The 13,892-nt window shown below is 38.6% G+C and overlaps 2 protein-coding genes across 3 annotated transcripts in view; one reads left to right on the forward strand and one right to left on the reverse strand.

Annotated features, from left to right (window-relative positions):
• The window catches only part of LOC119737349 (clusterin-associated protein 1-like), a 33,270-nt gene extending 22,348 nt beyond the window's left edge, over window positions 1–10,922 (forward strand). The window contains exons 6-11 of the mRNA XM_038211640.1: window positions 349–432; window positions 5,811–5,944; window positions 7,913–8,054; window positions 8,824–9,052; window positions 9,726–9,787; window positions 10,291–10,922. Coding sequence (XP_038067568.1) covers window positions 349–432; window positions 5,811–5,944; window positions 7,913–8,054; window positions 8,824–9,052; window positions 9,726–9,787; window positions 10,291–10,452 — 813 coding nt within the window. The 3' untranslated portion in view covers window positions 10,453–10,922. The remainder of the gene's footprint in view (window positions 1–348; window positions 433–5,810; window positions 5,945–7,912; window positions 8,055–8,823; window positions 9,053–9,725; window positions 9,788–10,290) is intronic.
• A 499-nt stretch (window positions 10,923–11,421) lies between these two features.
• The window catches only part of LOC119737348 (WD repeat-containing protein on Y chromosome-like), a 28,203-nt gene continuing 25,732 nt past the window's right edge, over window positions 11,422–13,892 (reverse strand). For both annotated transcript variants that reach the window (XM_038211639.1, XM_038211638.1), the window contains 2 exons: window positions 13,434–13,580; window positions 11,422–13,029 (listed from right to left, as the gene is read on the reverse strand). In XM_038211639.1, coding sequence (XP_038067567.1) covers window positions 12,817–13,029; window positions 13,434–13,580 — 360 coding nt within the window. In that variant the 3' untranslated portion in view covers window positions 11,422–12,816. The remainder of the gene's footprint in view (window positions 13,030–13,433; window positions 13,581–13,892) is intronic.

Here is a 13,892-nt window from a genome sequence, read left to right on the forward strand (position 1 = left end):
AACACAAAACAAAAACAAACATATTCCTTTAGGTTTTAGTCATGCATAACATAACCCTCAGCTGAAGTTACAGTTTTCTACAAAAAAAACCAAGATAATTTTTAATCAAAGAATTTCTTGTTTGCTTTGTTGACAACTTACATGTAGGCATGAGAATGTTCCTGTTTAAACAGGAATTCCTGGGTTTTTTTGTTGCCCAAATTTCCGCGTTTTTATTTATTTTGAGCCTGTTTTGGAGCTTTTTCACCTGATTTCACAATTTCTTCCTGATTTGGCGCAAATTTCCTGTTTTTTTTTCTCATTGGAATTCATACTCATGCTTGTCAGTTGTTTTTCTTCTGTTGACAGGAACTAAGGACGATGGCCATCAACAAACCACTGGAGATAAACGAGATTGAAAAAGGTTTGCGCGCCAGCACCAAGGGAGTTGAGGTACGTCGGTAGACTATATTACAATTTCAGCAAGACGGTCGGAATTGTTAGTTGTTTTCATAAAAATTTATTGAGAAAGCTGTCACTTTCATTCCAAAAGATGCCTTGGATTTTTTATTTTTAAGAAAAACAGTGTTAAAGTCAGCAGACAGGCCTAAATCTTGTGCACTGTCGCCATCTTTTTAGTGGTGTGTGTTCGTGATGATTAGTAATAATAATATTAATAACAATGGGTGTTTATAAAGCGCACGTATCCACCATTATTGGTGCTCAAGGCGCTACATCATCATTACCCTGCTCATTGGGCAGATAGGAAACATTCCAAAGATCATCTCAGCTCCCTGGGGAGTATACAGCTCGATGCTGCTATTTGGGCGCAAAGCAGCTTAAATCAACCACAATGACCAACTCTGCCCTCACAGGTACCCATTTACTCCTGGGTGGGGAGAAGCAATGAGTGACAAAGTGCCTTGCCCAAGGGCACCATAACCGCAGGCTGGACTCACACCCACAACCTGCAGAATTACCCGCAGACCACAAATTCAATGCTCCAGACCACGAGGCCACGGCACTCCGCATAAGCATGAGAAGATACTTGTGTGTTCTTTTTTACTGAATTCAAAATAACAAAACACACCTCAAAGATGGCTGCTTGATGCAAACAGTCTACAAATGGAGAAAAAGAGGGGAAAATACCCCAATGAATAAGGAAACCTCATCATCAGAACCTTTTTAGGAAATGACAAACAATACAAGTCCAACAGCAAAATACTGGATATTATGTCTCAAAATAAAATGTTAAGAAAACTTGTCACTGCAAAGACATCTCCATAGGACTTCTGCTTCTACAAATAGTATTTAAACATTTGCCTTTTCTCCACAATGTAAACAAGTTCTCGCAGACAAAGTAGCTTTGGCAACTTCTAAATGTGTGTGGGTAAACCCTATTCTTTACATATATTTAATTTTTTTTAAATTTAGTTAATGTATCAATTACAAGAATTGTCTAAACAAACTACAAGAATTGTCTAAACATGAAGTTAAATTTATCCAAGTAGCCCAATAGCATCAAATGGCACCAGTTTTGTATCCTAGCTGTCACCGGCACTTGAGAGAGAAATTACTTTCCATTACACCCGAGGGACAAGACTCATTTTTATTAATGGCACAGATGCAGTTCCCAACATTTAATTCTGTACCAAGATAAATCTGAGCTTATGGTACAAATATAAACCATGCAATAAAATGACATGTTATAGCAGCAACCCACGCAACAAATTGACAGGTGACGACATTCTATCACGTTTAAATTTAATTAAAATGTGTGCTCAAAAGTCAAAAGTAAATATCTCGGTGACATCATTGTGCATGTACAGTCGCGACTAGCACAATGATTTCCTGGGAGTTGTTTGGTTAGTACCGGGTACATACGTTGTAGCAGAAGCTTTTTGATAATTGTTTGAGGTGTATGTTTGTACAGAGCGCAGATTCTTCCCTTCAGTATTGTAGAGATTTTGCCATAAAGGCCAAAGGAAATTTCACAAACTGTTGGAAAATCCTGTTTCTATTATATAGGCTACATGTGTGAAACGGCAGCAACGTTACATGAACATTGTATTTTGGCATTCATATTTCCAGCGATTAAATACCGGCTGCAGCCAGATTCATATATATTTGCATACCACCAAGGACGTGACTGTTCACTATGGGAAATAAGGTCTCACAACAATGAAAACATTATGTGCATTATAAAATTCTACATTAAAACAACCTTTCCAAACTGTTATCTTAGTGAAAATGCTTGTAAGAGCCCAAAACATTCCAGGTACTATTTTCATACCAAGGAAGTGACTATTCACTACAGGACTATTCACGATAGGACTATTCACTATAGGACTATTTACTATAGGACTATTCACTAAAGGACTATATAGGACTATTCACTATAGGACTATTCACGATAGGACTATTCACTATAGGACTATTCATAATAGGACTTGTTACTATAGGACTATTCACGATAGGACTATTCACTATAGGACTATTCATAATAGGACTTGTTACTATAGGACTATTCACGATAGGACTATTCACTATAGGACTATTCACAATAGGACTATTCACTATAGGACTATTCACCAGTGTTGTAGTCGAGACCGGATAGACCGAGACCGAGACCAAGACCGAGACCTGAAGTTGCGAGACCGAGACCGAGACCAACCCCTTCAAGGCAGACAGAGACCGAGACCGAAATGGTCCGAGACCGAGACCGAGACCGCGGATAATAAATAACAATAATCTAAATAAAAAACAAGACACTTATTACAGCTGAACAGTCTGTCCTTGAGATGATGATGTTGATGGGGATGTAAAGGAAGTGATCGAAAGCTAGGAATCCCTTGTACCTGCTTAATTGTGTCATTCGAGTGCTCTTCATGTTTGCTTCATACCATAAATTACAACATGGCAACAGAATTTGTTATTGTCACAATCAATTAAAAAAAATGGAAACAACCTAATTTAAAGAAGGGGAAAACCTAATTTGATGAACTCCATATGTTGCCACTTTTTTAAAACATATTTTTTTAAAATATAATATTGTTTAACTACTATAAAGTGTCAATCTGATGAAGAAACTCTAACTTAGGAGTACGACAATTTGAACTAGTTTTTTGCAATGTTGAAACTTGACAAAAGTAAAAAGTTAAAGGTGGATGTTTCATCTGTTATAGGAACTCGGACCCTAAACCCCACAGCCACCCCTTGGTTTCAGCAATGACTACTAACGGATATTTAAAAGCAGCTTTAATTTTACATTGGACCTCCTTGTAAACCTGATTCCAAAAAAAATTTGGAGCAAGAAAATATTGATTTATTTTTTAAAATTTCAGTCATGGAATATAACTTGTACATGTAGACCCACAAATTGAGAGGTGGTAGCCAGAGAGGCCTGGCTTAGGCTGAAATGTAATGCCACTTTATTTGTGTATAATGTCAATACCATTACAGATACAATGTACTATAGAAGATTGATGAACCATATTTGCCTGATCTATCTTCTGTTAATCTGCCCGCCGTCATCATCGTCATTAGCCTATTTGAGAATGAGGCCGACAAAATAGAAGGGCGCTGTCACAAACTGAATGTGATGGGCGAGATGCACTTTTAGGATTCATGGCTGCGTGCGCACGCATCGCCCGCATCGGCTACTTTGCCGGGCAATTTGATTGAATATTTTAGCAATTTACAAGTACAACATATTGCCAATATTTCAATCGCTTATTGTGATGGCCTTAAACAGCATTTAGCGATTAATGGAACAAAAGTCTTCTCGACTCATGCAAACGCAATTGACATTTAGAAAGGAGACAAGGCAGGCAATTAGACTCTATTTTTGTGTGACTATGGCAGTAGCTCAATTTGTGTTTATCACAGATGAAAATATGAATACATGGCAAGTCAAAAATAAAGTGACAGTATGATAAAAAAGAAAGAAATGGCACCCTCCATTTTGTAAAAAAAAAATATAATTGGGATAAAGAACATGTTATTGAGTAGTAACTCTGAAAATTTCACGTAATTTGCATTCTCTATTCCCAAGTCGTGTCTATTTTAATAAAGAGATCACAAAATTCAGCTGTCCACCACTAATAGCAATTTAACAGTCTACGAATTGATGAATATCCATTAATAAATATATAAGAAAAAAAAAAGTTTTCCCGCCTCCACAAATAAAGTAAAAATTGAAAAGAAAAATAGAAAAAAAATCACCAGTATTTCTGGGGAAAAAGAGTTGAATTGTTTCCCATATTCAAAACAAAAAATCTGACAGTACATTGTAAAAATAATGTTTCAATCTTGATTCATAAGATTTTAATCTCAGTTGTATTTGGAATCAATGAGGATGGCTATAAAGTGCTTGTTTCAACAAACCATCCCACAATAAAAACAAGAAATAAGAAGAGGAGCAATGGTTGTTGGACTATGCCTCACTCACTAGAAAGTGAAGAGAGACATGTCTATCAGCATCACACTGCAGTCACATTTGCCCTCAACTGATTCTTTACTTAATCCTAAACTGGAATCCGCCCCCCCCCCCTCACTTTTTGGCTGGTCTCAACTCGAGACCAGCCAAAATATCGAGACCAAAGGGGACCGAGACCGAGACCGAGACCGAGACCACAGCTCCCGAGACCGAGACCAGCAAAAAGTGGTCTCGAGACCGAGACCGAGACCGGTCTCGAGACCTACAACACTGCTATTCACTATAAGACTATTCACTATAGGACTATTCACTATAGGACTACTCTGTGCGTACATCAAGATTTGGCAATTTACCGCACAGGATGAACAATTCATTGACTACCGGTACATGCAAAATCGAAGCAGGGACCAAGATAAAAAAGGAAGAGAAAGAGGTGTTGTTCTTGAAGTACGTCACATAACATTAAAAACAAAATTGGACAGCACCATGTCATGTTATGTGTCAGATGTTTTTTATGTGCAACATTTTTGCAAAAGAGTTAACATCATTTCGATTTCATAAAAAATTGCAGAATTTGGATTAAGGTACATCGCCCATCTGTACCAGTGTTTTCGTATCTGCCGTGTTTATTCCAAAGTACTCAGAAATCATCAACTGAGTTGATGAATCCACAGTGTGAATACTGAGTTGACCCCTCAACTGATTTTGTGCATATTCTTTTCAATATTAAAGGTCAGCCAAATAAGAAACCTTAAAGTATTGCAGGCGTGAAGTTGAATCTCAGAGACATTTTTGCTGGTCGCAGAGGGGCTAGCCTATATTCCTGACTGACTCACCAACTCACTCATTCACTGGCTGACTACCGCTTGTGAATTGGACTTACTTAAGTCTTGCCTTGGCCCAAAATTTTGAAATAGGATTACACCACAATGCCAATGTATGGGATAAATCTGGCTCATTGTGTACATGTAGGCCACATACATGAAAAGACTTCCAGTGAATAGCCACTCTGAATCGATTGGATAGAATGTGTGTTTTCTTGGACCAGCAGTGGTTGCTTTCCTCGCCTTCCACTTCTACGGCCCGGATTCGATTCTTGCCCGGACCACATGTGGATTGGGTTTTTAGTCCCTACCTGATTCCGTGGGTTTTCCCCAGACTATGCTTCTGGGGTTTTCCTCCCACCTGTAAAACTGTATTTTCTTCTCGTGTTCTCCTGACAAGTGTCTTCACTCTTCAGGCCTGCAAGCTACAGTGCCTCGGGTGCTTTTGAGAAATCCTTGGTTTCATTACCAGAAATAAACAGAATAATAATAATACTAGGCTTGCCTTGTATTGTTATTGAAAATTCTTAAACTGCAAAGGTTTCTCTTTTCATTTTTTGTGTGTGCAGCAACAAATCAAGAAGACCCAGCAGATGCTGGAGAACGTAGCGTCGGATGAGGCCAACCTAGAGGCCAAGATTGACAAGAAGAAGTCGGAGCTTGAGAGGAACCACAAGCGATTGCAGACGCTGCAGTCTGTCAGGTATGGAAAGAGAGCATCCTAGTACCCAAGATGCTTCAGATATTACCCCAAGCTACACTGTGGTTGCATCTGCCATAGGATTTCAAAGCTTAGTAACATCTATCTTTCAATGCAGTTGTAGTTGCCGAGACCAAGACAGTGGCTCTAGACGAGTGTTCCGACATGGTCTTCGGGCTGTGCATTTTCAAATAAATAAGTATTCGATTATTCCAACTTGGATTTGATTGAATACAGTGAAATCTCGTTATTAAGTCAAACCTCACGGGAATGGCTCAAATTGGAGTGAAGCAGAGTTTTGAGTTATCCCAGTGGGTTTTCTTTTCAACAACAATTGATGGGAATAAGTTTTTACGTTAGAAGGGTTTTTGAGTTAACAGGTTTGGACTTATCCAGATTTCACATATTGAATAGTTGATTTTAAAATGCACTGATCAAGTTAAAAATGCGCCAGCATAACCTGGCTTTCAATCAGGATGTGCATGCACCTGCGATTGTCGAAAACTTGACAGATCTTATGAAGACAGTATGAAGAACAGTGGCGTAGACTGATATTTTATCGCTTTTTAACAAAAAAATTGAGCTAATTTTGCTCATGGAAGCTCTCAAATCATATGCGATAATGACTTTTAATAAAAGTGTAGCACTTTCATCATTTTCTCACATTTTGTATCGAACAAATTCTATTCAGATATTTGGTTGATGATCAAATGTTTGAATATTCGGTGTATGCTGTTTCATCATGGAACATGTGTTCTTTCTGGAGAGACTGTTTCATATTGTGTCTTTATCTGGCCTTACATTTAATACGTCATAGCGTGACTAATTATTGAACTTGAAGACAATGGTGCATAGTTATTAGGGCCTTGCCTCCATCACTGGCTGGGTGCCGGTCCCTTTGAACATATTTTTGCCCTGGTACAAGGGCCTTACTCCAGTGTTTCGTCGGCACTTCAAAGTCACTCAAGCGAACAACTTAATGGATGCAGCCTGCCAGCATCCAGAGTTCAACAAAGGGTTATAAGCGGATTGGTGTCTATTGTGTAAACATGGCATAAACAAGATTCCAGACTCTATCTTTCCATAGATGGATGGCTGGCATTTATTAATTGATTACGTTTCTTAATACCTAGCATATTCCCGAACAGGCTTCTTTTTCCATGGAGCACTGCACACATTACCAATTTCACTATTAAATAAAGTTATGCAAAGTAAAATCTACAAGAAAAAGTGCAGATGTGAAACCGACAACTGACACTAACACAAGTAGGTCTAGTTTACCAGTATTTACACAAATAATGCTATATATACAAACGTTCAGTTTAAACATTCCATTTAAACTTTGGTTGTAGAACCATGGTGCCAAGGTACTGCACTACTGTATCCCTGGCCCTTGGACCCAACTAGTGACTGCAAAAAAATTGCGACACCATGAAGTCCAACACCGTTAATGAGAAATTAATCTGATGGCGAAAACCATATTTTATTTTATTTTTACGGCAGAACTGGTAGCCAACTTTACGTTAGTTGCAATTGTATCTTTTTGCCACCCATTAAAGAAAAACACGCCACTCAATTTGTGAGTCAAATGGCGGGCACATCAAAAAGCTTCTGTCAAAGCTCAAAATTCACTATACGCCATGAAAAATTCACTCTTAAGAGCTTGCAGTTGCAATCCAACATGTCTGGTTCATCATAAACTTAAGAATGAGAGGTTAATATAATTAAATTGGAAGAAAACTTGAATGAAAAGATGGAAATTCATATGTATACTGACCCTGTATCAATCGACTCCCACACGTAGTTCCTGTGTCACTTTCTCGTATCACGTATGAGAAGAACACTTGAAGTGATGACGTCATACATAATAATCCATAGGGATATGTGATATCGGTGTGAGTTTCAAACCTGCCAAAACTCTAGTATCAACTCAAAACTACATCAGTTTTCGGACCTGTTTGTCTCTCTCAGGCCAGCCTTCATGGATGAATATGAGAAACTAGAGGTGGATCTGGAGAAACAATACGAGACGTATCTGGAGAGGTTCCGCAATCTGACCTACCTGGAGCACCAACTGGAGGAGTTTGCCAGGGCAGAGCAAGACAGATTTGAGGTAAGGTAACATTATTTTTGGCAAAATCCCAAATATATGATCAGAAAACGTCTCAAATTCATTTTCCCCTCTAACAGTTTGACAAAGCACCAGCAACTTTCTCTGTACAAATTGGCAGTTGAGAAGGTCTTAATAGGAGTCAAGAAGTCCCAGGCAAGCGCTCTATTAAATCTTTAGTCAGAACAAATTTACATTTTTCAGACAAACGCATTTTGTAAAATAACTTTCCGAAGCATTTTACCAAAGGAGTACCGAAGTGAATATGTCACGCTCACAAAATGAGTGTAAAAGACATTAAGCGCGCGATTCAGCCCGTGAACCAACAGGCGCGCGAACTCCATTCGTTTGCACTTCACTTTCTGGTTCTAAATGACGTCGCACTTCGGTACTCCATAGGTTTTGCTATATTTTGATGCTAATTTTGACCAAATTCAACCAACTTACCGGTATGTGTAAATATGGACCTTTTGTCTGAAGTTTTCAGTAGGGACCTTATAGCTGTTAGACAGTGAAATACAGTAAATTGCCAGAAAAAAGTCTGATGTTCGACCATATTTTACACTGGATGAGCTCAGGGTTATATATTTGTCATAAAAGAACAGGCATGAAACTTTTTCTTGGATCTGCTGATTTCCTTCCCGTTTTGTATCAAGAATGCCTTACAAATCGGATTACACTGTACAGAGTCTTATGTGGTTTGGAATTTCCTCGTTTTTTTCCAATTACGTGTCTGAAGAAGCAAGCAATATTTCTCTTTTCCCTTAACCAGGAGACAGAGAGCACCTTGAAACGGATGCAGAACAGACTAAAGGAGGAAGACGCCCGCATCCGCATCTCAGACGACATCTTAGGAGGAGACGACATACCAGGATTGGATGTTGTCGATGACGACGGTGATGATGATGATGACGATGATGATGATGAGGACGGAAGCGATAGCGAGAGTGAGGAGGTGCAACAACAGGCCCCGCCCCCAAGGCGGGAACGACCCAAACCAGGTACACACTACACTACAGTATGTCCCAAACAAAGTATCCATTTAAATATTATTGAAATAACAACAAGACCGCAGAGTAAATTTTTCAAATTTTTCAGTTGAGCAGATACTCCTAATCCCTGGCCTAAACCCCTATGAGTTTTATGTAATTTCACTCATGCCTCATTGCACAATGGTCAATTGATCACAACATTTTTGGACACTGTGACCAAGTTCCCTGCCTTAATCAATTTCAGTGCTGTGTTATGTAAGCTGTGTAAAATCCTTCTGCTGTTGGGGATTTGAATCATTTGCCTCAAGCTATCAGTCAATCATTTGCCCTTGAGCATTAAACTGAGGTCTTGCCTTGATGACTGATAGCCAAGGAAATATGTCCAAGTTCGCACATGGGCAACATCACATGCATCTCTGCAGTGCCTGCATGTTACAGTCGTGTGCATCTTGAAGGGCAAGCATGCTGGACTTTAGGCTGCGCAGTCACTACTGCTACTGGACAAACATCATTGGCCAGGGCTTAACGGATTGGCCTTTTAGAAGATGTAAGGGAGGTGGTAGCACCCTGGCCAACATGGTTCTTCAATTTAGGCATACATACATTTTGTAATCTATTTGTCAAACTGGCATTTGTATATATGACTATTGTTTTATATTTATTGTTTCATTTTTTGATACAGGAGGGATTCGAAACAACAACCCCAAAGTCTTTGGAAATATGGGAGCAGAAATCAGTGATGATGTAAGTTTTGGGAAGTTGTGAAAGGATACTTGAAAAAATGTGGATCTGTTCTGCTTTTTTTATTTGGGGGGGGGGGGGGATGCACAGACATCCATGCGCATCCCCCGCACCCCAGATTGGTAGAGGCCAGGGGACGAGATTTAAAATAGCCCTCTTATAGGCCAACCAAACTGACTAAAAATAGTACAGTTGGCAAGGCAGCCATCTCCAAACAAAATACTAACTTGTTTGTTTTGCTTTTTTGTATGGAAAAAGCCGGACAAGATTTTTTGAAAAGCAGTTTCCTGTTTGAAGCAACTAACTGGAAAAGTTCTGGTGATAGTGGTTTGGAGACAAAGGAACAATTTTAAATTATGTGGTCTTTATTATATACACAGAGAAACAAAAGTTTTTCCTATGTTATTGAATTTCCACACGAGAGAAAAAAGGGAAAGAACTTGTTTTGTGGAATTTGAATTTTTGTGTGCTCATCTTGTTTGTTTATAATGTGACCTTTGACCCAGGATGGTAGTGGTTCCTCCATCAATGATGACAGCATCAGTGTGGATGACGACGATCTCCTTGATGACGATGATGGCGAAAGCGATGAGTTGGAGGTCGAGGGTCCGTCAACGAGGAAAGGACGACGGAGAGAGGAAGCTGAGGATAGTGACAATGACTTCTAGACCTGGTTGTCGCGGAAACAAGATGAGTTTTTGCCTTACAGTGCTCCTGATGATTATTCTTGTCTCTTGGGATGAGGGTTGAGATAGATGTGACTTTCAAGACAAGTGTACGGATTCAAACCCCAATGAGAATCAAGATGAAATGCTTCTACCATGCATTTCATTTTCCTGTTAATAGTTAGACTAATGCTAGTGTAATAGGAAATGTAGACTTTATGAAAAACTGACTGTTTTTTGCCCCAGTGGATACAATTAAAGCAGTGACCAATCATGTGCGAGGGTTGTTGTCTGTATTAGGTAAAAGAGACCTAACTTAATAGGAGGCAAAATTTCATACAACACCTTGTCCAAATTACTAGGTGCACTTTCCAATGACCAATGTGCTTATGGAATTGGCTGAAGCCGAATAACTTAATGAGACATATGTTATTTCTGGTTATAGCCAAGACATTTTGACAGGCTAAGTTTTCAACAGAAGTGATTGTGTTCAAAATCAAGGTATTATAACAAGGTACAGTCGAGTCTCGTTAATACAAACTCGTTCGGACCTAGCCAAATTGTTGGTTATATCAGAATTTTGTATTAAGAGGAACATCAGTCCCATTCATTGTGTACATAAATGCACAGTCGGAACCAAGGCTTTATGTTTGTTATAACCAAAATTTGTATTAATAGAGTTTGTACTAACGAGAGTCAACTGTATAATTATGTATTTACATAGGACCATTATGGTCTTGTTCCAATGAAGGTCAGAGCATGCTAGACAAAACATCCAAGTTAACACCTCTAGTTCTTCTCATAACCACTTCTCTTTGCTATTACATCTCCCAAGCTGTATTCTCAACAGTGCAAAGTCTCTGATTTCATGTGTTTCAGTTTTTGAAGAATTGTTGGTAATTTTAGATATCATTTCCATTTTGAAATGAAGAACACCTTGCTTTGTTTGGCAGAAATGGGGTGAATGATCCATTCACTAGCACCAGAGTAACTTGAGCACTTATTAAAGTGAGCTCCACTTTTGTCCAACATTTCCTGAAAGATCTTATCACTTACGATGGTACTTTTCTCAAAACCCATTATTGAAGACATTCCAAAATGTTAATGTACTTTTCCTTTTTTGTTGTTGAATTTCATGGATGTGTTTATATGTATATAGCTTTTTTGTGCGAGACATAATTCATTTTGTTTTTGTTAAACTCCGTCCAACTTTAGCATAGACAAATATAGGCCCATTTTTCCAAACAGATATAATACCTGAACTTTCCCCTCTGATTCAAAATAAGTTGCTGTTAGTTTTTGTTTTGTTTTTGGTAGTTCTGTCCAGGTGATGATTACCCTAGTTCAAGCTCTATGTTCAACCATGACTGGTTTTGCTTTGGCTTAAATTTGTGGGTAACCTTTCACATACTTTTTCTGAAACCTCAGCAATTTAAACTTGATTTATACACATTCTGCAAAAAGAACAGTTAAAGTAACATACACTTGCTGTACAGATCCCTTCAGTTGTACAATAAAAGAATTGATTTATTAAAACCAAACTGTGAAAACCGGAAATATATTTCTTTGTTCTATTTTCATATAAATCTTACCCTGAGAAAGATCTCTGAAATTGTGACTTGCAAAAACAATATTTTGGGTTTAATATCAGAATATGCAATATGTTAAAGATATTTTTAACCGACTATCCAGGTATCTTGATTTTCCTCAGTAATAAAAATCAAATCAGCAGGTTTTTCAATCATTTTACAAATTCAAAATCAAACCAGCATAACCTCTGGCAGTTTCTGTCCAACACACACAATTGACTTCAAAGACAACATTCGGTTATGTGAACAAATTTGGCAATTGACATTTGTCTACATCAATGTGAATTTTGAGAAATACTTCTATTTTTGCTGTTCCACTAACTTTAACGAACCTTGAATACGAAAAAATTCAAACATAGGAAAAGGAGTTGTTAAAAGTTTAAATATATGTACATGAATACTTTAGAAAATACTACAGAAAAGCAGAAGACATTGCACTCACGTTTGGCCAAAAATTGTGATTGTCTTGCGCAGAATTCGAAGAGATGTACTTTTTTCCCGGGGAAGGGGGTGTGTTAGATTTGCTCTACCATGGTAGGGACTGTTTTCCCTAGGGTGGGACTGATTGTCATATGGCTACTCTATACATCTATACAAATTTCTAGTAATTACAGTTCCCTTTATACAAATATTTTAGAGGGGGCTTATCCTCTGGTGGTTGGCCTCATCCCCATGGGGTGGGGCTGATGTCATCTCTTTTGGCCTGTCCTTTAGGGCCAGCATTCCCTTGTAGAACTCATCCCCTGGGTGGGGCAGATCCCCTGGGGTGGGGCTGATATCACCTGTTCCAGCTCGTCCTTGACATCCGCCTGATTGCAGGCAAGGGTGACGTTGACGTGCCTTGGTCTACAAACCCGGAACGACAGTATTCCCCTGGGGTGGGGCTGAGTGTCATATTACGTAGTTCGGCTTCATTAGTGCACGTCAAGCCTCGGGTCAACATGCCTGGGGTCATTGGCAGGCTGGAGGGGAAAAGAACTTCATCGGTCTTCTGCATTGGAAAAAAATAGAATTGTAAGTTTTTATTTGCAAATATTTGCAAAATTGTATTTTTCAGAAGAAGATATAAAAGTACTTATTCCTTAACTTATACTCTTTTTATGAAGGTAATTTCTTTCACAGATCTAAATTATGATATATCTTGACGAAAAAATTTGGACTGATCCTCAGTTTTTTTGCTTTTAAACTTGAGTTCATAGAGCTTACATCTTTTTTATAAGTGTTCATTTACCATTTTTTTGACAGATATAACAATTTTTTTTCCTTCACGTTTTGAACGCAGAAATATCACGAAATCCCACTGTTATGAAAGGCATTTGCTTTTTTGATGCCTTGACACTGCAATTTCAGTCTAACTTCCGGTAAAAGTCTAACTCCCTGTTTTTCTAGACATACCAGGGTTGTAAGTGCTTGGAACGGGGAGCATAGTTTGCCAAATCTCTGGGTAGCCTTCACGTCTACCCCTCCGCATCGCTGCCGACGCTCCTGTCTGCTGTGAGAGATCCTGGCAAAGTCCTCATCCACCTGACGACCAAGTAAGCTCTGAAATCAAGACCGTACAGACACAAGACGTCTTCGTTGGAAATTAAGATACTCATGTCCCCTTGTTGCTTTCCTAAAGAAAAAGTGAGAGTATATACCAAGGCCCTGACGAAAAACTATAGTCTTGCTGTTGAAGGCTTTACCCGACTACTGTTTCAAAATCTCAAGATGAACCAAAATGGGGAATTGAGGAAGTATAGTTTTAAAACAAATGTTTGTTTGAATAAAAAAACTGAAAGATATGAATATGCAAACTTCGGGATACCATAATTTTGAAAAAAAAAACCCACCTAACCTCTTTGTGGTTCTCTC

The sequence above is a fragment of the Patiria miniata genome, unplaced genomic scaffold, assembly GCF_015706575.1.
Source record: "Patiria miniata isolate m_02_andy unplaced genomic scaffold, ASM1570657v1 HiC_scaffold_3, whole genome shotgun sequence".
Taxonomy (NCBI): Eukaryota; Metazoa; Echinodermata; class Asteroidea; order Valvatida; family Asterinidae; genus Patiria; species Patiria miniata.